This window comes from Panthera onca, chromosome E3, assembly GCF_046562875.1.
Source record: "Panthera onca isolate mPanOnc1 chromosome E3, mPanOnc1 haplotype 2, whole genome shotgun sequence".
Classification (NCBI taxonomy): Eukaryota; Metazoa; Chordata; class Mammalia; order Carnivora; family Felidae; genus Panthera; species Panthera onca.
This window is the reverse complement of record NC_138354.1, coordinates 25,490,921-25,512,392: the sequence shown is the minus strand read 5'-3', so window position 1 is coordinate 25,512,392 and position 21,472 is coordinate 25,490,921. Positions and strand designations below refer to the sequence as shown.

At 39.3% G+C, this 21,472-nt stretch overlaps 3 protein-coding genes across 6 annotated transcripts in view; 2 read left to right on the top strand and 1 right to left on the bottom strand.

Annotated features, from left to right (window-relative positions):
• The window catches only part of LOC132689749 (acyl-coenzyme A synthetase ACSM4, mitochondrial), a 21,169-nt gene extending 8,508 nt beyond the window's left edge, over positions 1-12,661 (top strand). Inside the window, exons 4-13 of the mRNA XM_060649729.2 lie at positions 2,189-2,332; positions 3,229-3,385; positions 5,222-5,301; positions 6,741-6,864; positions 7,588-7,668; positions 7,802-7,903; positions 8,364-8,491; positions 8,590-8,689; positions 10,366-10,485; positions 12,090-12,661. Of these exons, the coding sequence (XP_060505712.1) occupies positions 2,189-2,332; positions 3,229-3,385; positions 5,222-5,301; positions 6,741-6,864; positions 7,588-7,668; positions 7,802-7,903; positions 8,364-8,491; positions 8,590-8,689; positions 10,366-10,485; positions 12,090-12,176 (1,123 nt within the window). The 3' untranslated portion in view covers positions 12,177-12,661. The remainder of the gene's footprint in view (positions 1-2,188; positions 2,333-3,228; positions 3,386-5,221; positions 5,302-6,740; positions 6,865-7,587; positions 7,669-7,801; positions 7,904-8,363; positions 8,492-8,589; positions 8,690-10,365; positions 10,486-12,089) is intronic.
• On the bottom strand, positions 4,001-21,472 carry THUMPD1 (THUMP domain 1 NAT10 acetyltransferase adaptor). 3 transcript variants are annotated; one of them, XM_060648695.3, is made up of 5 exons: positions 20,995-21,472; positions 19,507-19,681; positions 17,807-18,055; positions 16,814-17,264; positions 4,001-4,155 (listed from the first exon to the last, which is right to left on the bottom strand). In XM_060648695.3, exons 1-4 carry the CDS (start codon positions 21,223-21,225, stop codon positions 16,843-16,845), a joined length of 1,077 nt encoding a protein of 358 aa, XP_060504678.1. In that variant the 5' UTR covers positions 21,226-21,472; the 3' UTR covers positions 4,001-4,155; positions 16,814-16,842. The 3 variants fall into 3 exon arrangements, with proteins under 3 accessions (XP_060504678.1, XP_060504677.1, XP_060504675.1); XM_060648694.2 differs by lacking the exon at positions 4,001-4,155 and adding an exon at positions 8,683-10,323 and having other exon boundaries at positions 20,995-21,471; XM_060648692.2 differs by lacking the exon at positions 4,001-4,155 and having other exon boundaries at positions 14,914-17,264; positions 20,995-21,470.
• ACSM3 (acyl-CoA synthetase medium chain family member 3) overlaps positions 21,013-21,472 on the top strand; it is a 57,409-nt gene continuing 56,949 nt past the window's right edge. For both annotated transcript variants that reach the window (XM_078440101.2, XM_078440099.2), the window contains exon 1: positions 21,013-21,079. The gene's annotated coding sequence lies outside the window, so the exon portion shown is untranslated. The remainder of the gene's footprint in view (positions 21,080-21,472) is intronic.

The following is a 21,472-nucleotide window of genomic DNA, read 5'->3' as shown; positions in this document are numbered from 1 at the left end:
CCTAACGGCAAGCACCCCTACTTCACAGGTCCCTGCCCTGACCAACTCTGCAATGTGCCATTGAGTCCCTTAAAGGTGCCCAAAAAATCAGAAGAAAAAGGACTTTGAATTCACTGAGAAGCAAGATATCCCAAAATTTAGTGGCATAAAGCAACATTTTATTTTCTCAAGATTCTATAGGTCAGGGGCGCCTGGGTGGCGCAGTCGGTTAAGCGTCCGACTTCAGCCAGGTCACGATCTCACGGTCTGTGAGTTTGAGCCCCGCGTCAGGCTCTGGGCTGATGGCTCGGAGCCTGGAGCCTGTTTCCGATTCTGTGTCTCCCTCTCTCTCTGCCCCTCCCCCGTTCATGCTCTGTCTCTCTCTGTCCCAAAAATAAATAAAAAACGTTGGGAAAAAAAATTAAAAAAAAAAAAAAAAAAAGATTCTGTAGGTCAGAAGTCCACGCAGGGGCACCTGGCTGGCTCAGGTGGTTAAACGTCCAACTTCGGCTCAGGTCATGATTTCACAGTTTGTGGGTTTGAGCCCCACATCAGGCTCTCTGCTGACAGCTCAGAGCCTGGAGCCTGGAGCCTGCTTCAGATTCTGTGTCTCCCTCTGTCCCTGCCCCTCCCTCTCTCACACTCTGTGTCTCTCTCTCTCTTTCAAAAATAAATAAACATTAAAAAAAAAAAAAGTTCACGCAGGCCTCAGCAGAGGCAGCTTATCCTTCTCCATATCAGCTTGACTGAAGCTCAAGGACCCAAGGGGGTTCACTCACAAGTCTGAGGCTCTGGTGTTGGCTATTGGCTGAAGCACCTCACTTGTCCCACACATGCCCTCTCTCTCCAGGAGGAGGGTCTGGACGTTTTCCTATGGTGGCTGCATCCCCCCACCCCCGCCCCAGTGAAAGTGAAAACTACCAAGCCTCTTAAGACCTAGGCTGAGAAGTCAAAGAAATTCTGCCACACTCTGTCAATCAAAATTAGTCATAAGGCTACCCCAGATTCAAGGAGACAGGACATAGGCTCCACTCCTCAGTGAGGGAATGGCATTCTTGTGCAGGGTGGGAAGGAAATGTTGGAGCTGTCTGTGCAGATAATCTTACACAGATACTGTTATTATCTATTCATAGAATGCTCTTGGCTTTAGTAATAGGAGACCCAACTATAAGTGGCTTAAACAACACAAACTATTTTATTCTATGACAAGTAAGAAGTACAGAGATAGAGCCGAATGAGAGTTGGTTATTCAGGAGTTTGATGAAATTAGCATGAACCCAGATTCATTCATCTTTCCATCATGCCATCCTCAGTGTGTCTGCTAATCCCTCCTGTGATCCCAACATGGCTAGGGTTGTCCCAGACATAATGTGCTTTCACAACAATATCCGAAGTCCAGAAAACTAGATAGGTGGGGTGAGGAAAGGCAGCATCCCTTCCTCATGACTCTTTAAAATAAGGAAACGTTTTCCATAAAGCCTTTAAATCTCATTGACCATAACTGCAACAGGTACCCATCCCTAAATCAGTCTCTGGCACAAGAATTAGCATGATTGGCTTAGGATAATCAAGATTCACCCCCTAGAGCTATATAAGGAACAGTCTCCCCTGCCTGATACCTGAACAAAATCAGAGTTTTATCAGTGCAAGGAAGAAGAATGGGATGCTATATGGTAAGAAGCTGTGTCTGTCAGCGATATTGAAGATGCTGAACAAAAAGTATTAAAAAGTTTGATTCAAATGCCAAAAGATCTTCCTTTAAATCATAAAAACTCTTGAAATGTTAATAAAAATTCACAAAGATTCACTGATTTTTGAAAAAATCATAGATTAAAAGAAGCACTGAGAGAAAAAGTTTAAATACATATCCTTTTGCCATTGATTTTGAAAGTCTCTTGGTTATCTATGTGACCTATACAAAGGTGGCACTTAAAAAAACAGACAAGTGAGTTGTTAAAGCTTAGTACTTATCTACAAAGTCCCTTTAAGATTTCTTGAGAATTTCCTCTCAAGGAGGCTTTGGATTAGGTTTTGTTCTATTAACTGTTTCCTGGTATCAAGAAGATATATATATATATATATATATATATATATATATATATATATAGATAGATAGATAGATAGATATAGATATATATGCAAATATATAGAGAGAGAGATAAACTGGTCTGCCACCTTCAGCCACTATGTTGGGATCCATATTTTACAGATCTGCCTCTGAAGAGCACAGCTGTGTAGAAACAGGAAGTCAAGAACCAGTGGCCATTTATTTCACCAGTGGGACCACAGGTGCTCCCAAGATGGCCCAGCACTCTCAGAGCAGCCTTGGAATTGGGTACACCCTTTGTGGAAGGTAGGGAGGAAAACTGTTTTTGTTAAATTCTCCCCTGAGCCGCCCACATATGTATCCAACTGAGCTGACACCACCACTTGGAGGGTTATTGGATTTCTCCAATATAATGTCTACAAAACAGAATCCTTGATGCCCCTGCCCAACCCTAGCTCAGTAAATGGCACCATCTCACCAACTGATCAAGCAAGAACTTATGGATTAAACAGGCAATGGGAATTAGGGAGTGCACTTGTGATGAGCACAGAGTGATGTACAGGAATCACCCTTGGCCACATCTCGATAACCGTATGTCTGGCTCCTTCTCATTGCCAGAGAAGCTCACTCACCCAGAAAGGCCTTCCTAGATATCTTAAAGCTATCACATTACTTGTTTTATTTTCCTCAGAGCACTTATCACTATTTGATATTATGATACTGATCTATACTCATTCATTTTATTGTGTGCTTGTTAGCTATCTGTCTTGCTGAAGTAAGAGCAGATATCTCGTCTATCTCACTATGCTAGGCAGAACAGTGCCTAGCATATATTGACACAATAAATATTTGTTGCATCAATGAACAAACCTAGAATATCGTGCCAAACCCAGCCTCCCTATTTTCATATTACCTAGGATTCTGAAGAAGTTCTCTAACAAAATAACAAAAGTGGGAGGTAGAATAATAGCTCATCCTGCCTTCGGGCTTCTTTTGATCTTTCTCTGTAGCCCCTGATGTTCTGGTCAGTTCTCAAAGACACCAGTTTGTTTGCTTTCCTGTTTTGTTTTTGTTTGTTTTGCTTTTTGTTTTGTGGGATTTCTTTCTTTCTTTAGCTTTGTTTTGGGTTTTTGTTTTTTTTTTTGTTTGTTTGTTTTGTTTTGTTTTGTTTTTTGGTCTTGTTGCTTCTCCATATCACTTAGGTATTGGCTAGACCTGAAGTCCTCAGATATCATATGGAACATGTCTGACACTGGCTGGATCAAGGCTGCCATTGGCAGTGTGTTTTCATCCTGGCTTCAGGGAGCGTGTGTCTTTGTACATCGGATGGCCCAGTTTGACACTGACACTTTCTTAGATGTAAGTCATGACTTCTAGCTACATCTCTTCCTTGTCTCCTCCAAAACTACAGAGAAATGATTCTTCAGAATATAGTTTCCTGGGCTTGTGGAAAGAATTCCTTTTTAAGAACTGAAGTCTCCAGGGACTTGGCCTTTGTAGTTAACAGAGAGGAAACACCCACAACACTCTCAGGCATAAAATCCACTCTTGTGCTTCAAACTGTTCAGGATTTCTAATGTCCCACTGAGCATGAGATTCTAAGTAACAGATTAGAAGTCTCAAGTCCAAACAAATCTTTGGTTTCTGACTCAGTGAAACAAAAACAATAGGTGATAAATCCCAAACCCTGTGTAGAGAAGACTAAAAGGTGGAGTCCCCTTTCTCCCAGAGCAGCTCCTTCCATTCTCCCCTCACCCTGAGCTTCTCACTTTGTGAATTCTCAGAACCCAATATTTGTCTTGAAATCAGGCATGTCCCTCCTTTTCAGCCAGAGACAGCTAAATTGAGGTATCAGATTGCTCTCATTTCTTTAGCCTTTAGAAAGATGTGATTCAGGCCAATTATTTTTCACCCATGAAAAATCAATTATGTTTAACAAAATACATGTTATTAAACAAACACCACACCTGTGTGAATAAAAGCTCTACTCACCCTGTTATTTTGCTAACTGGTCTGACGAGATGGCTTGAGGGTCTTAACAGAAATGCTGGGTAGCATAAGAACTAGGATCTCTCCATCAGGCTAATAAAGTGTCCTAAGTAGATAAACTAAGTTTGCAGTTCTGAAACCTGCATTTTTAAAAATAGGAATAATAATTTTAGTAAAATATTAAATATTGTATAGTATTTAAGATACATATTATACTTACTTTAATCAATTTATTTAACATTATATTAAGACATAGTCACGCTAGTAATATGTTAATAATATTAATGTATTCTTATATTATTAATCTATATTATTTAATGTATTAAATAAGTTGATTAAAATAAGAATATTCTTATTTTACAAAGATAGTGTGTATTTTAAAACACACACAAATACACAAAGATGTGTGTATTTTAAGTGCTCTAAAAACTTTACGCTATTCTTAGGTATGAGCACTTACACCTATTAAGAATAGTTGGAATCCAGGGAGCAAGTACACATAGTAGAGATGTTCACTTACAGATCAAAAGTTTTTCATGATCCAGATAGACTAGAAATATGTCTTGAAAGCCTTCTCTCAAATGTTTAAGTTTAATACAAACTGTCAATTTATCACTTGGCATAGTCGAACCTCTCTAGAAACAGGAAATCTAAAACGTGAGTATCTCTCTAGATTTAACCTGCCTATGTCATTATTTTTCTTTAAGGAGCTAGAGGGAAAATGAGCCCAGCAAATCTGGGCCTGGAAAATGACTTATGCATTTAATCAATCCACTCAAAAGGACTGGTATCTTTTATAGAAACAGTATTGGGAAAGTTTTGGTAGGTTAGCTCACATCTAGGGTGAGTACCGTGCAGGAATATATGGGCAGGAGGTTTCAAAATTCCACCATGAAAGGTAATTTGCACCCCTGAGGTAGAATCAACCAGTTCCTACTTTGGGGTTGGTCTCAAATTCGACAATTTACTTTTTGTTGAATTTGATTGTGTGTGTCTATTACTGTAACATATATGTATTCTTCCCAATAATTGGAAGTTTCCAACGGACATCCAGTCACTAGTGACAATAAATATTTGCTTTCTTATGCCTAGTAGTGATCATGAGATGAAAACATGCTAATGATAGACGTTGAGGGGTTGCAGACATCAGCTCTGGTTGTGGCCTCTAATGAACCACTTCTGAAACTGTCTTTCTCCATCATCCAGACGCTCACCACTTATCCCATCACAACCCTGTGCAGCGCTCCCACCGTGTACCGGATGCTTGTGCAAAAAGACCTTAAGAGGTACTTGGGCAGAAATCTCCATTTGAACCACAAACAAAAGCTATAGTCCCGCATCACCCCTTCTCAGCGCAGGATAGCCCAGGTTTCCTCAGTCTTGCCACTAGTGACATTTGGACTGAATAGTTCTGTGTTGTCGGGAACTGTCCTGTGCACTGTAGGATGTTGAGCAACATTCTGCCTGGCTTCCACCTACTGGATGCCAGTAGAACCTCCCTCGCAACCATCAAAACTGTCTTCAGATATTGCCTAATCACTTCCCAGTTGCCCCTAAGGATAGCCTCTAGGGGCAACTGAACATTTTCCCAAGGACAACCAGAACCCTGAAGGCTGAACACCAACCTCCCTCCCCAAAATACAGCTGCATTCATATTGTCTTGAAGAGAAGCTAATGAAGTCTTATGACTTGAATATTATAATCAATTTATCCAAATCATCTGAACACCTAGTGGACTTGCAATGCATATTTACTTCACTAATACAAATTGAGTACCTGAAGGAAAAGAGAAAGGAAGAGAGAAATAATTTAAGTAGTATAGGCTCACCCATCCTCTGCACCCTCAAGGTGCATGCCCAGAAGAGAGAGTGCTATGAAACAGAATAAAGCAGATATGAATGTAAGCATCTTGCTCACATTTCAAGAGTAGTTCAGGGCTTTCCAGGATTATTTTGAATAGGCACAACTCCTGTCCTCCCCATTGGACACCTCAATGCACCGGAGCTGGGCTATTCCAGACTTCCTCACTTGAGAAAGTGGGCAGTGGAGTAGTAAGGCCAGTGGTTAACTGACCAAGCTCCAAAACCAAACAAGTAGGGCTCCACTATTTACTGATAGTGTGACCTCAGACACTCCAGATGACCTTACTAAGTCTCCTTAACTCCATCCACAAGAGAGGATTAAGGGCTGCCTCATGCGGTTGTGGAGAGAATTCAGGGAAATGGCCTACTTGGTGAGATACTTGACAAATGGTAAGTGCAAGGTAGTCAATTCAGCCCTTTATTATAGGTGAGGCCTGGAACAACCTCTTTATATTCTCTCAGCCTCAAGTTCCTGATCTGTATAATAAGGATGTGAGGATTATGAGAATGCTCCTAAAGCCCTCACAGCATAGTAGGTTCTTAATTAATGTTAGCTGTTTTATCACTTGGCCCATAATAAGCACTTAAGATCATTACTGGTATTTTCTCCTACCTTCTCCCCTCCTTTAATGATCTGCTAAAATGCAAGCTCTGTCAGGAAATTTTATTTGAATTACTAACATGCCCCACACAACTACAACCATGTCTGACAAGATAGTAGGTGCTCAAAAATATTTGCTGACTGAACTTTCCTACTACTTGTCTTTCCTAGCTCATTTGCTTGTTGCTAGAACATACTAATAATGTTTTAGTGAAAGCCACTCAGACTTCTCCCATCAAAGACCCTATATCTGTGTCTACAGATATAAATTCAAGAAGCTACGGCACTGCTTGACAGGAGGGGAGCCACTCAACCCCGAGGTGCTGGAACAGTGGAAGGCACAAACTGGACTGGAACTGTATGAGGGCTATGGACAGACAGAAGTGGTATGTTTAATGGGCAGTTTCGGTTTAGCATATTGGGAACATTTCAACCCCAGACTGAGCCCCTGAAGAGTCCCCTTGGTGTTCTAAATTTTTATGGAATTTCCCAGGATACCTTACCTTGCAAGTAACCACCAAAACCTCTGAATTGCCCAATTAGGTTTGGCTAGAGGGGAATTAGGATTATTCCTTCCAGTCTTCCTGCCTTCTCCCCATGCTGGAGAAGTCTCAAAGGTGTTAGGGGTCAGAGAGGGTCAGATTTGAGCAGCTCATCTTCTCAGCAACACTGAGGACCCCACAGAGCCCCAGTGGGGAATTTATCCCAAGGTGCACTAAGGGGTATCCTTAGTCTAAGGAGTAGTTTTCAAAGTGTGGTCCTCAAATCAGCAGCATCAGCTGCACGTGGAAATTTGGTAGCAATTCAAATTCTCAGACACCCCACCTGGCCAGACCTACTGAATCAGAAACTCTGAGATGGTGCCTGGAAATCTGTGCTTGAAAAATGAATGCTTCAGGTGACTCTGGTACACGCTTATGTTTGAGAAGCACTGATCTAAGATAATGTGCATGTGTGTATGTGTACGTGTGTGTGTGTGTGTGTGTGTGTGTGTGTGTGTATAACTGGGAAAATCAGTCAATACTGAGTCTTATGTTTTCTTGTCATGATATAAATAGCTACAGAAATTGAATTTTTACATCCTTATATAAAACATGTTCTCTCAACAGGGAATAATTTGTGCCAATCAGAAAGGACAAGAAATTAAACCGGGCTCAATGGGCAAAGGAGTACAACCCTATGATGTCCAGGTCAGTAATATCTGTTTCAATAAGGAAGAAACGTTTTACAGTTTTCTACTAGTCATTGTACAACTATTTATAACCTGTTTTCACACTGTAAAAAAAACAAATTTAGCAACCTAAATTGTTTCTTTCATTCTAGATTATAGATGAAAATGGCAACGTCCTACCACCTGGCAAAGAAGGGGAAATTGCCCTCAGACTACAGACTACACGGCCTTTCTGTTTCTTCTCTGAATATGTGGTACAAGAATGTAAAATAGGCTAGTCACACTTTAATAGAAAAGGTGGTACAGGGAATCATACAGACTTGGGTCCAAATTTCATATCCATCACGTGTTGCTGTGTCAATTTGGGCAAGTCACAAAATCCAAGTCTATTTCATCAACTGCAAAATGGGGAGAATATCATCTATCTCCTAGGAGTTGTGCAAAGATTAAATTCTATGTGTAAGAAACCAGTTGTAGTGAGTGTCCTCAGAAAACACAACTAGGCAGGCTGCAGAGGGCAGGGAGGGAGTGATAGGGAGTGGTAGAGGTGGAAGAGGGGTTTACTTTTTATTATATTCTTGAATCTTTTGTATTCTACACTAGGAATTACATTTCTTTAATTTATTTTAGAAATAGAAGGCACAATGTACAAGTCATTCCATGGGTGCCATAGCCCTTTGTCTATTCTGACCAAGAGTCATCTTTGATTTCTAGGACAATCCAGAGAAAACTGCTGCCACGATAAGAGGGAATTTTTATGTCACTGGAGACAGAGGAGTGATGGACAGTGATGGGTTTTTCTGGTTTGTTGGTAGAGCTGATGATGTCATCATATCCTCTGGGTTTGTATATTTGCTACTCTTACTCTTAGGAAGTAATTGATTGTCAGGGGAGATCTATTGGGTGGTGTAGTGACCAAGGGCTTCTTTTCCTCTTCCAGGTACCGTATTGGGCCATTTGAAGTGGAGAGTGCACTAATCGAGCACCCAGCAGTTGTTGAATCAGCTGTTGTCAGTAGTCCAGATCCAATCAGAGGAGAGGTAGAGTGAATGTCATTACTGTAGCAATTTCATATTCTCAAGTTCTATCCATTTGACCATGTTAAGGAGTGACTCAGGAGTAGTCATGTACTTCTTATTATGAAGCACATGTGCCAAAAATGTATACTAGGCAATCAACTTTACAAATGAGTTGCATCTCAAAGGGGATGTATTAGCATTCTTTTAGAGGCAAATGACAGAAACTCAACTCAAACTGACTTAAGTTTTTAAAAAAAGGAATTTACTGGCTCACACATAAGTGAGGTCTTCAGGTACAACTACATCCAAGGGTTCATGTGAAGTTAGCAAAACCGTTTCTCTCCATCTCTTGGCTGTTGTGCTTTAGGTTGGTTCCATTCGGAAAGGTTCTTCCTACTTGACAGCAACCACTCCAAATGCACACAGCTTAACAACCAGGAAAAGAGACAGCTCCCTTTCCACCAGTTTCAAGCAACTCCCAGAATAATATTTGCCTATCTTAGATCACATATCCAACCAACGTGGTCCAGGGAATGGTATATGCTCACTGGCCAGACCTGGATCATATGCCGGTCACTGGAGGTAGGAGTTAGTGTCAACACCACTAGAGAGAGAAGTTAGGGTAATGCTCTGTACGAAACTCAGGGTACTGTTACTAAAAGAGGAAGAGATGCTACAGAAGAAAAAACAGCAGATTCTACTGTATGTACTATTGTCACGGAAATCAAAATACATTTCATTACAGGAACAACGCAAATAGGATGTTGTGGCCAGGTTCCCAAACAAGTCCCACAAGCCTACTTTCAACCTATTAAAGGGAATCTGGGGAATGACAGGAATAATCTTAGGTTTAGGAGGAAGCCATGTAGTATGAAAGGGAGACTTTTCCTTTCCTTGAGGAAATTTCTAATAAAGTAGCAAAATTTCAAAATCAGTTTCTGTATCAGCATCCTCCCACATCTCTTTCTCTACTGCCATTCATATAACTGTGACCCTCTGCAGTGACTCTATGGATCCCACACTCAAACCTCTTGTACCACTTCCCCATTCAATGAATTCCATTCTTCAAAGTATTTTCCTCCTGCTACCATAGTCTCAATAGAGCTGATTTCAGGTGAACATTAGAAGTAAATACCAACTGGATCAATGTAGGAATAGTTAACAATTTATACTTAACTAACTTCAATAATTAATTAGTTTTGCACGGTATTCCAAAGAGAAGCAAAAAAAAAATATTCAGAGGTAGACGAATCCTTCCTGAGAGTTCATCCCCCAGCATACAAAATCCTTCCACTAAGCCTCCCAAACCCCTTTCAAACTGTATTCTCTGGGAACTCCATTTGTCCCCCCTACTGCACGTTTCTAACAGTGTAGGTTTGAAATAAGTAGTTATCGGTAAATCAAGGATTGCCTATCAGGATTAGTCTGACTGAAATGTCAAATACATGTGGACATGTAAATAAAACTCAACCTTTACCCTTAATGAAACACTGCACTCCTCACACTCAGAATCCATTTGTCTGGAATTAGATCTCAAAACCTCATTTGTAATCCAAGCTCTGTTCAGAGGTGATCTCTGGATTTGCATTCATCACTCAAGCTCCTGTTGATTACAAGTACCTGTGTTCAGCATTGGTTCCAAACTCTTGATATGTCTGAAAAACAAACATCAATATAAATGGACTTTTCTCCTGCAGGTAGTGAAAGCTTTTGTTGTCTTATCTGCACCCTTTAAATCATCCAACCCAGAGAAATTAACTCTTGAACTTCAGGATCATGTGAAAAAATCAACTGCACCTTACAAATATCCAAGAAAGGCAAGTATTTTTGCCCAAAAGTTAATGTATTACCAAACAAGGGTCTAAGGGAGTAAGTACATAGAGTTTATTAGCTTGTGACTTTATGTTTGCTCAGTATGTAAGCAGAGGATACCTATTTCAACTTGTTTTGCCCTAACAATTTTGCTTTAGAAAATTTATTTTCAAATATTTGATAAACTAGCTTTGATCAACTCTGCAATACTGAGTAACTACTAAGGATCCTTATAAGACTAATCAGTCCCATTCCATGAGAAAAAAAAATACTGGCAAATTGATTTTAAAAAACACCTGGGCACACCTGGGTGACTTGGTCAGTTAAGCATCCTATTCTTGATTTCAGCTCAAGTCATTATCTCAGCTCAAGTCATGATCTCACAGTTATGAGATAGAGCCCCAAGGCTCCATGTTGAGCATGGAACCTACTTGGGATTCTCTCTCTCCCTTTCTTTCTGCCCCTCCCCGTTTCGTGCTCTCTCTCTCTCAAATAAACTTTAAAAAATGTTTTTAAAAAATGAAAACAGCACCTAATTCAACAATCGTGGCACTCTTGATCCATAATACCCTTACAAAGTCAAAGCACAGGGCTTTAGTATCAAACTGACCAAACATAAGGCTTAGAAAAAAATATATATATACTATCCAAAGAAACTGTGGAATCTTTCCAGAAACCTTCTTCTTCAAGGGAGGATTTAAGAATAATTCTATATATGGGTGCCTGGGTGGCTCAGGCGGTTGGGCATCTGCCTTCAGCCCAGGTCATGATCCCGCACTTTGTGGATTCGAGACCTGCGTCAGGTTCTGTGCTGACAGCTTGGAGCCTGGAGCCTGCCTCAAATTCTGTGTGTGTCTCTCTCTCTGCCCCTCCCCTGCTTGCACTCTATCTCCCCAAAATAAATATTTTTTTAAAATTTTAATAAAAAAATAATTCTATATAAAAACATAGAGATGGCATTGCAACTTCCTTCCTTCTCATCCCAGAATACTATTGGTTGATATTGATCCTTAACATGAGAATTCCATGTCAATTGGTATTTCAACCAAAAGGTAGTTAACTTTAAGAATAGTTACATTTTCTCCATTAAATTTACTAAATCCATGGCAGTTGATTTTCAGAAATGTTATTTGAGAAAATTTTAAAATACAATAGTTACATCTTGAGGAAGGGAAACGAAGAGGATTTACCATGGACATAAGGGGAAAATTGTGTGTACTCAAAATTCTCTCTCAAAAATCTCCCTCAGAAACTGCAGGACCCAGTTCTTAAAAGCCCAAACCCCAAGAATTAACTTGTTTCCTTGTGCATTTAGGTGTGGCCTCTATTTCCCTGGGGTAGTGGAGGCCTAGGTCCAGTTGAACTTAGGAGTAAAGGAATTATTATATTCTTCTGACGAAGCACACAGCCTTTGCACTAAAAACCCATGATGGAGCTCCATTGTCAACTTTACTATATAAACACAAGAATTTCAATGAGCTTGGTGGGCTAAGACAACCCCTAGACTCAAACTCCATGCTAGAGTTGCATGAAAGCTTTCCCTATTGTACTGACAGCTGGGATTGTCAAAATGGAATCAAGTGTCTCATAATCTGTTTCTGTTAATTAGGTGGAATTTGTTCCAGAACTCCCAAAGACAATCACTGGGAAAATCAAACGCAACGTTTTGAGAGACCATGAATGGGGTAGAACATAGCCTGATAAGAGACGATGGCATTAAGTTGTTAATAGGGCTGCTTTTAGTCCTTGCTTCCTAACAATTTAGTGATTAGTCTCTTAAAATGCTGAAGATTTTTCCTGGTTGAAAAACTCAATTTTTTGTTTTGCAATTAGCCAAAAAATAAATGAAAATCTAAAAACATTTGGGAAGAAAACTGTTATAATGACCAAACTGACAAAGGCAATGATTTTAATGATTTGCAAGGGTTTAAAATAGCAAATAATTACTTAGAAAAGCACAGTGGACATTGAATTATCTTGTGAATGATTAAGCCAAAATAAAGATTAGAACTATTCTAAAAGTTCAAGACTGAATTTCTTCAAGGTGCCTGGGTGGTTCAGTTGGTTGAGCATCCAACTTCGGCTCAGGTCATGGTCTCGCAGTTAGTTCTAGCCCCACATTGGGCTCTCTGCTGTCAATGTGGAGCCCACTTTGATCCTCTGTCCCCCATTCTCTCTGCCCCTCCCCTGCTCATGCTCTCTCTCAAAAATAAATAAATCTAAAAATAATAATTTCTAAGACCTTATTAGTTCTTTAACATATTAATATTTTATAATATTAATTTAATTTTATTAGTTTATATTTTAATATTAATATTAAAATAAGGAATATAAATAATAAGTGCATTTAATTGACTACTGTATTACTATACCTCCTTTTGAAGCAAATTCGCTGTAAAATATCTAAAGTTTGGATTACTTAAGAGTAATTATTCAAGAGCAATTATTAAATGTTTTATATCCTTTTTATATAATCATTTATAAAAATGATTTATATTTTAGGACAATGTATAATTTGACATAAAAACATCTTTTATGAGGTATCTATTATAAATCAAGAGATTTATGGGGCACCTAGGTGGCTAGGTCGGTTAAGCATCCGACTTCAGCTCAGGCCATTATCTCACCATTCATGAGTTTGAGCACCACAGCCCTGCGTTGGGCTCTGTGCTGACAGCTCAGAGCCCAGAGCCTGCTTCAGATTCTGGGTCTCCCTCTCTCTCTGCCCCTGCCCTGCTCACACTCTGTCTCTCTCTCTCAAAAAAAATAAACATAAAAAAAAAATTATATATATATATATATATATATATATATATATATTATACATATGTATGTGTACACACACACACACACACACACACACACACACACACACACATAAATCAAGAGATTTACTAAGAGGCAGAAAGAAAGAAAAAGCACAGAACACCAATCTTTAGGGAACAAATTTATTTTGATTTTTCTGAAAATATCAGAAACTATGAAAAACAAGCTAAATATCTGGCCATAACAAAAGCAAAATACAAATAAAAAGAACATTTAGAAATCATGTTTAACCTTAAACAAACACGTCTCAAAATACCAAGTATAACACCCTATCCTCCACAAAGCAAAACAAATTTACTAAACCACAACACTGGAGTTTTTTTTAGCCGACATAACTTAAAAACAAAAACAAAAATTAAATGGAAAAAAAAAAACAACACTCAATATCCACCCTGGAATCTTGTCACTTATAAAACAACATGCTCAAAAGTCAGTGACAATAAAGTTATGAAACCTGAAAATGCATCAATGAATGAAATCAGATTCCAACAGAACACAGTGCTTTACAGCTGGAAAGAATAGCTTTTGTCGCAGGTCTTACCAAATAAAAATAAATACAAGAGGATTAAAAACAAACTACTAAATCAAAATCTTTCTGTAGAGTAGCAGCTTTCACAAAGTAAAAGGAACCCAGTTCCACAAACTTGGATGTTCTGTAAGCATATGGCCAATTTTATTCCCAGAGTCCCAAAGTCTTGCACTATCAAAATAAAAGTGTCTTTGTCTTGGAGCAAGTCTGATGAAGGCACCAAAATCCTATCCTCCGTGACAGTTAAAATGCTCTGATCATCCTTTTAAAATGATCTCAACCTATTAAGAGTTAACACTCTAAATATCTAAAGATCTAGAAGGACTTGCAGCCTCATCTGCATTACCAAGGTCCAATCTATAGTCTTTTCCCCTCCCTAATCCTTCTAGTCTGGTTTACCAAGCAGGACCACTAGTTTAGGAGGATAAAAATATATTACCACATTCCCTGGCCATTAAACAGACATAGACGTTGGTGCAGGAAGACTCAACATTTATAATACTTAGGAACTTTTTAAAACTTAAAAATAAACCCATCTAAAAGTGAATTTCACAGCCTCTTAATATTTATTTTCAACCTGGACTTCTTATGCAGCCCTCTTTGGTGAGTCTCTTCCAGTTTTTTCAGTAGTTTTACCCTGGGGGAAACCTTGAAAAAACTTTCAAATTAAGTTTCATGGCATGTGAGTGTCAGCACTAAGGATACTCTTACTTCACAGAAATCCTGAACTATCAGACGATGACTCAGAGTTCTTTCTCTTCTCCTGGACAAAACCTCAGGCTGAGATTCAGAGAAGGGATTTCCCACCTAGTCATAAACAGGTGTTGAGAAAAGGAGGGGAAAGGCTATTTGGTTTTGCAGTTCTTCACAGAGAGTTTTAGTTAAGGCCTCAGACTCATTGCTATCTTTTCTTCACTCTCATGCCCAAGTGGGTGTGGAAACATTTCAAGAGTTCCTTTGGCGATGTGACTGTTCCAACGAGTCAGTTCCTATCAATCCAAGAATCTTATCACTTTTAAGAAAATACATTTTCTCCAGGACCTTGCAGGAACTTGTTTGTTCATGTGATTAAAAAAAAAAAAAAAAAAAAAAAAAAAGTCTGCTAAATAGACTAGTGTCTTAGCCATCCTTCATCTCCAAAGCACTCTGCAAAATCTGGCCTAGTATTTTCTTGTAAGTACTCTGGCAATTGACCTTTCAACTCAAATATCCTGTTGAGAACTCTTCTGACAAGCCACTGGATTTCTGTATGTAGATTTATGTGCTCTTTGTTCAGATTTGAGCTTTATTTATTTTTAAACATTCCTGCATAAATGGGTCTTTAATAAAGTTAACCATTTCTGCAGCATTATCCAGAACTTTCTTCATTTTAACTCCAAGCGTTTTATATCAGCACCTCTCTGGGAAGAAAGCAGTGTGCTATAACATGAATGTCAACATTTCCTTTTACCAGAATGAGGCAAAACTGGTCATGGAGCCAAGGATGAGCACCAGGAGTAGAGATGACAGACCTTCAGTCTTCAGTTATAAAGACCCATTAAATTTATATTGCCTTTGTTTTGAGAGGCTCCTCGCAGCAGAACAAGCTTTCTTGAATTTCGTCATCATTCACCAACCTTACCAAGGCTATAGTAGGACAAATATTCATGGAATCTGTTGACTCATCAACCCAGACAGAGAAGCGGCTGCTTTTCAGTTAATTACCCAAACCTCTTTAGTATCAGGAGACATAAATCAATTTATTAAACTGAAAGTGAAGGCTTTTCAATTTCTTATACTGCTTCTTGCCCTCACATTTTAATGTTATATTGGTATTATTACATTGGTATTATTATTATATTATTAAATTTTTCTAATATAATGCTGCTACTAAAATTTTGCTTTTTAAACCTTTTACTGAATGTGATTTTTTGTTTTTTTAAGATTTTTTTTTTAAGCAATCTCTACACCCAACAGGGGGCTCAAACCTACAACCCCGAGATCAAGGGTCACATGCTCTACGAACTGAGCCAGTCAGGTGCCCCTGAATATGACTTTTTTAAACAAAGTTTACTGTTTTGATATTCCAGATGCCATTTAAAATAATCAACATCTTTACTTATCAAATGGCTATCATTTATAGTTACAATTGCTAGAGCAAATGCTAGGTTTGTAAGTTGCATTCCACAATGTACAATGGAAGACAACAGCTTGGATTGTAAATCCATAAGATCACTGAAAAGTAGCTTTCACTGTAAAGAAAGAATCTGTGTCCCTTGTTGCACTGGCATACCAAAGTATCACAGAAGACTAATTCTTCATCACTAACCTCAACAGAAATGTCTGTATTTCTATGCCTAGAATGGTCCTCTTCTATCTTACACCATGACCTCAAAAATTGCAGCACTGGAACATCAGATTTGTTTAACAAATGTTAATAAAATATAAAATCTGCCATAATAACTAAGAGTTACAAAGTAACTCTAAGAATCACAAAAAAATACAAAAACTTCACAAAAAACAATTCGCTTCTCACCTAGAAGACCCATGTTTTTGCAATGTTTACAACAAAGTGACAGGGGACAGATGAGTTGCAACATGTAAAAATTCCTTCCTTAGAATGATACTTTCCCTAGGAGTGTCTCTTACAGAGTTTGTTTACTCCAGTAAGTTAGATGGCAGTGCAGAAAGGGAGGCTGGGGAAAGTAATCACGAGGGAGAGCCCAACATTATCCTCCTGTCACCCTCCCCTCCATGCAAGTGCTCACCAATTATCCACAGTTTCTCCCAGCTAAGCAAAATTCACATAAGCCAAACTGCACCCTGGCACATGGGGCTGAAAAGATCTCCAACATAACTGTTAATGGAGCTGCTCAATCACTGTTCACTATTTTGAGTACAGCATTATGCAACATACAAAGTTCAAAACTTGTATTTTCAGTCACAATTTTATACAGAATCCTACCAACATCTCACCAAATGCCACCAGAGAAACCTACCTGAAACATCAAATGATTTTTTTTTTTCTCTATGAGAGGTCATTTTCATTTGGCTCAGATCCTTCTGTGACTTGACTTTCAAGTTCAGGATTAGCTCCTCCCTCACTCGCCACCTGTGTCTCAGATCTTGGTTTTGTCTGCCCCAGCTCCTCATTATTTTCTGGTACCACTTGCTGGTTATTTTTTCCTTCTGCTGGGTCATTTTGATTTGATTTGTCACCAGATTCCAATTTAGCTTCTTTCCCATTTCCTGCTTGTGCTGGCTGCTTTGGGTTAAGCTGTGATGGGTCCTTAGCACTCTTAACCACCTCCTGGAGATTATATTTTCTGAACAACATGTAATCTGTCACAACACTCAGGCAACAGACAGCTTTAATGATTTCTACTACCACTGTGTACTGTGGATTGGTAAGATCCACTTTATTTTCCGAGTTGAGGCTGCCTACTATTCCTGTAACAAAAAGAATAGGGAAACGCTTAGAGGGAGAATGGTACCATGAAGCTTGACAGATACAAACACAATCTTTCATCTTTCCATTTGGGACTTGTTAAAAGCAATATACATACTAGTCTATGCTTCTACATGGACCTCAGTCAAACTCTGTGAACTCTTTCAATAAATAAATACAAATAAAATCCTGAAATATTTAATCAGAGTAATTTTTTTTCCAAAGAAAATTCAATCTTGATTTGGAAGATTTAATATCTAACTACCAGAAAGTCTCATATCCAAGTCTGTTAGGTCTGATATTATTTTAAGGACTTTTTTTTTTTTTAAGTAATCTCTGTCCCCAATGTGGGGCTCGAGCTCACAACCCTGAGATCAAGAGTCACATGCTCTACCAGCTGAGCCAACCATGCGCCCTTATTTTAAGGACATTTTAATATACTTGCTTTATATCCAAAAATATAAGCCTTAAATCTTAAAAAAAAATTCCTGAAAACAAGTATTTACTATTACATACGAACGTAAAATCACTAAAAGAAACATACCTGCCAATTCTTTGATAACTTCTTCTCTATTCATGTGGCTGTTATTTCGAGATTTATATACAATCTGAAATGTCCCTTTGTTTGGAGCTTTAAACCAGGGTTCCAAAAATGTTTCTGCATATTTTTTCATGTCTTCTAAGAAAGCCTTGCATGTGCCCGAAATAGGTAACATTCGTAGAATAACCCGAGTCTTCTTCTTCTTGGTTTTATACATATCCTGAAGAATATGATGTACCAATTTCTCAGGTTCTGAAAGAAAAGAAAAAAATCGGCAAAAAAAGAACAAGAATATAAGCTCTCAGACATTTTAAAACCTCTTCAAACTGTCCAAAATGAATTTTCATTGTCAGCAACCTACATCAACAGTATAGTAGAAGAAATTATCACGATGAACATTAATAAGTCTAATCAAACAGTTTTTCCAACTTTCTTCACTGCCTATGATTACTACTATATCTAATATGTTAACTCTTCAGCATTACTACTGCTTTCACTAAAAACAACGGTTCATGAAGACACTGGAGTTAACATTTTTGTGATGTCTGACTTGTCCAAACAAGACCATATTGTTTTCCTATAACAAGAGCAACTACCAACATATTGTTATTAAACAGCAGTGTTTTTTGTTTTTTTTTTTACAATAATAAACAAAACAAAATCTGCAAGTCACTTTACAAGATTTAATTCAGGGGTGTCTGGGTGGCTCAGCAGGTGAAGCATCTGACTCTTGATTTCAACTCAGGGCATGATCTCACTCTCATGGGATCGAGCCCTGTCTGGGGCTCTGAGTTGAGCATGGAGCCTGCTTAGGATTCTCTCTTTCCATCTCTCTCTGCCCCTTCCCTACTCACTCTCTCCAAATATAAATAAACTTAAAAACCACACATTCAACTCATCCATTGATCAAATTTGTACAAAAATCCAGATCTCAGAACTCAGAGGAGCCCCAAGACCATGAATTACACAAAATCCTCATATGATCCTTAGGCCACATCCTGACGACATACAAGTCTATTTGGGGCTACTCAGTGTTTTCAATACTTTTAAATTAGTTAACTACATTAAAAAATCTACAAACTTCTCCAGATTTCCACCTTCTTTTCAAAAATCAAAAGACCTGGCCCTATTAGGACTACATTCCAGATGGCTAAAGTCATTCCAAATTGGCTGGAGCTGAATAGCAGCTGCTTCTTTTAGACAGAACATGTACTCTTGTTTCACCTAAAGTTACACGCAAAGAGGGGCGCCTGGGTGGCGCAGTCGGTTAAGCGTCCGACTTCAGCCAGGTCACGATCTCGCGGTCCGTGAGTTCGAGCCCCGCGTCAGGCTCTGGGCTGATGGCTCGGAGCCTGGAGCCTGTTTCCGATTCTGTGTCTCCCTCTCTCTCTGCCCCTCCCCCGTTCATGCTCTGTCTCTCTCTGTCCCAAAAATAAATAAAAAATGTTGAAAAAAAAAAAAAATAAATAAATAAAGTTACACGCAAAGAAAGTGGCAAAGCCAGGTTTCCACTCTTAAGCCAATGTTATGTTCACCACACCATTCTACCTTTCCATATCCTTAGTGCTAAAACAGTGTGAAGAAGATCAATCAAATTATTAACTGAGCCGTGACCATGAAGCCACTTTTTAGGCAGTGTTCACTAAGACAAGGTGATGTCTAGATATTATAGGCTCAATAATCTTAAGGCTTATTAGACACACCTATCCCAAGTGTCCTGATGAAGACTACGTTATTTGCTCCACTCTCCACTGATTGAAATCTTCTTAGCTTCATCTCCGTAGATGCTTTAATGTCACCAACTTCTTTCTTCAAGGCAGCCTCCACATCATCATCTTCTCCCTCACTTCCAGAGGGCTGCTGATCTTTGTCTGTAAACTGCATAAAATTAATGAGCAAAAATGCCAAAACAGCTCATGTTAAAAGCTATAACTATATATTTATGTGAAACCTCCAGTGGCAGATGGATCAATACTGACAATAAAGCTTTTTATTAAGAAACTGACACATCACTCCCTACAAAATGTACAGGAAAAAGGAAGTTCCTTCAGACTGGGGTACATATAATTTGAAAATGCTTTCAAAAACATCTTGACACTCTGGGACACAGGGAAATGTGCTCACCAAATGAATTACTTCAAGGTAAACCTTAAATCCCATCACTAGATATCTTTGTACCTAATGAGACAGTCTCCTTTTGGTGAGATTAGACCAACCTGTTATGGCATTAAAAACCCTTATTTCTATTCTACTAAGGAAGAGGGAAGAAAAATAGTTTGAGAATTTGCTCAAGACACCAGTGGAGACAGGACACTAACTTGTTGCCTAGTTCTCTGCCCCACCAATGGAGTTTCCCAGTCAGGCACCAGTAATAATTATACCCATTTATGGAACCTTTATTATTTATCAGGATGTATTTATATACATAAGCAACTTGTCAGCCAACATTAAATATACTATCATTTATTCTTTTTTATCTAGCTCAGCAGAATTAAATAATATACCCATGCCGCAGATCTAGTAAATAACAGTACTTGAATCCAAATCCCCTCTGTATTATCTATCCTCCCCCTTTTAATTAATTGAGGTGTTTCTGTATTAGTCCAGATCTTATGCCAATAATATAAAGATTTCCAAACTGTGTTGAGACAATTAGATCTTAGATGGAATTGGTACAAAAATGTTTGCTTTTTAAAATGTATTTACACGTGCATTTGAGAAATAACTAGCACTAGTACTAAACCCACTATTTCAGACACAATGCTTAGGACAATTATTACAACCATGGCGTAAAGATGGTGGTAAGATATATAAAAACTATGACGACCAATGAAGTTTCCCCTGTGAATTTGGACCGTTTACTTAACCTACTTGAGATCCAGTATCCTCGTGAATATTACTTCACAAGTCTACCGTAAGAAATAAACGTTTCTTTGGGGGCTTCAGAAACACAACACGTGGATCTCAGAAGCAATCTATAAACAGGAGCCCCTGTGATTAATAATGGATAAAACCCCTCAAATGGGCAAGCTTTTCAAGCACGCGACCCGGCAGCGATCTACAACTCAGACTCCGCGAGAAGGCGGGAACACAGACCAGGCCACAAAACTCGCGCACGCGTAGAAGACAGCCGGCCTTCCTGCATTCCTTTCTTTTCTCATAGGCCCGCTTACCCTCTCTGGGGCTCGTACCTTTTCCGGCCCGTACATGTCGTCGCCGTATTCGTTGAGCAGACTGTAGGCCTCCTCCACGCACTTGCGCTCGTTCATGTTGCAGGTAATGAGAATGCCCTGTAGCCCGGGTTCCAGCTGCCGTGGCCCACCGCCGTCGCAGCGCCGCGCCCGCTTGGTCTGCACATACTGAGCTTTCCCTTTGCGCTTTCCACCGCTGGACTGAGGAGGCTGCTGGACGGGGGCCGCCATGGCGCGTGAGAACCAAGGCTAGCGAGAAACAGCTTTCTCCTCTAATCCCGGCTTCCTCACCTCTACTGACGCCAGCTGCTTTCGTCATGTGTGTGCGACGGCCTCTCTTAGTCCCGCCTCCCACGTTTCATTCCGTGCTGCGCCGGGTCCTAAAGCCGGCAGGTGGCCGGCTGTGGAATGGTGGTGCGAGGCCCGCCCTTGGAGAGAGTGGACAGGCACTTTTTTCTTCTTCTTTGAGATGGGGGAG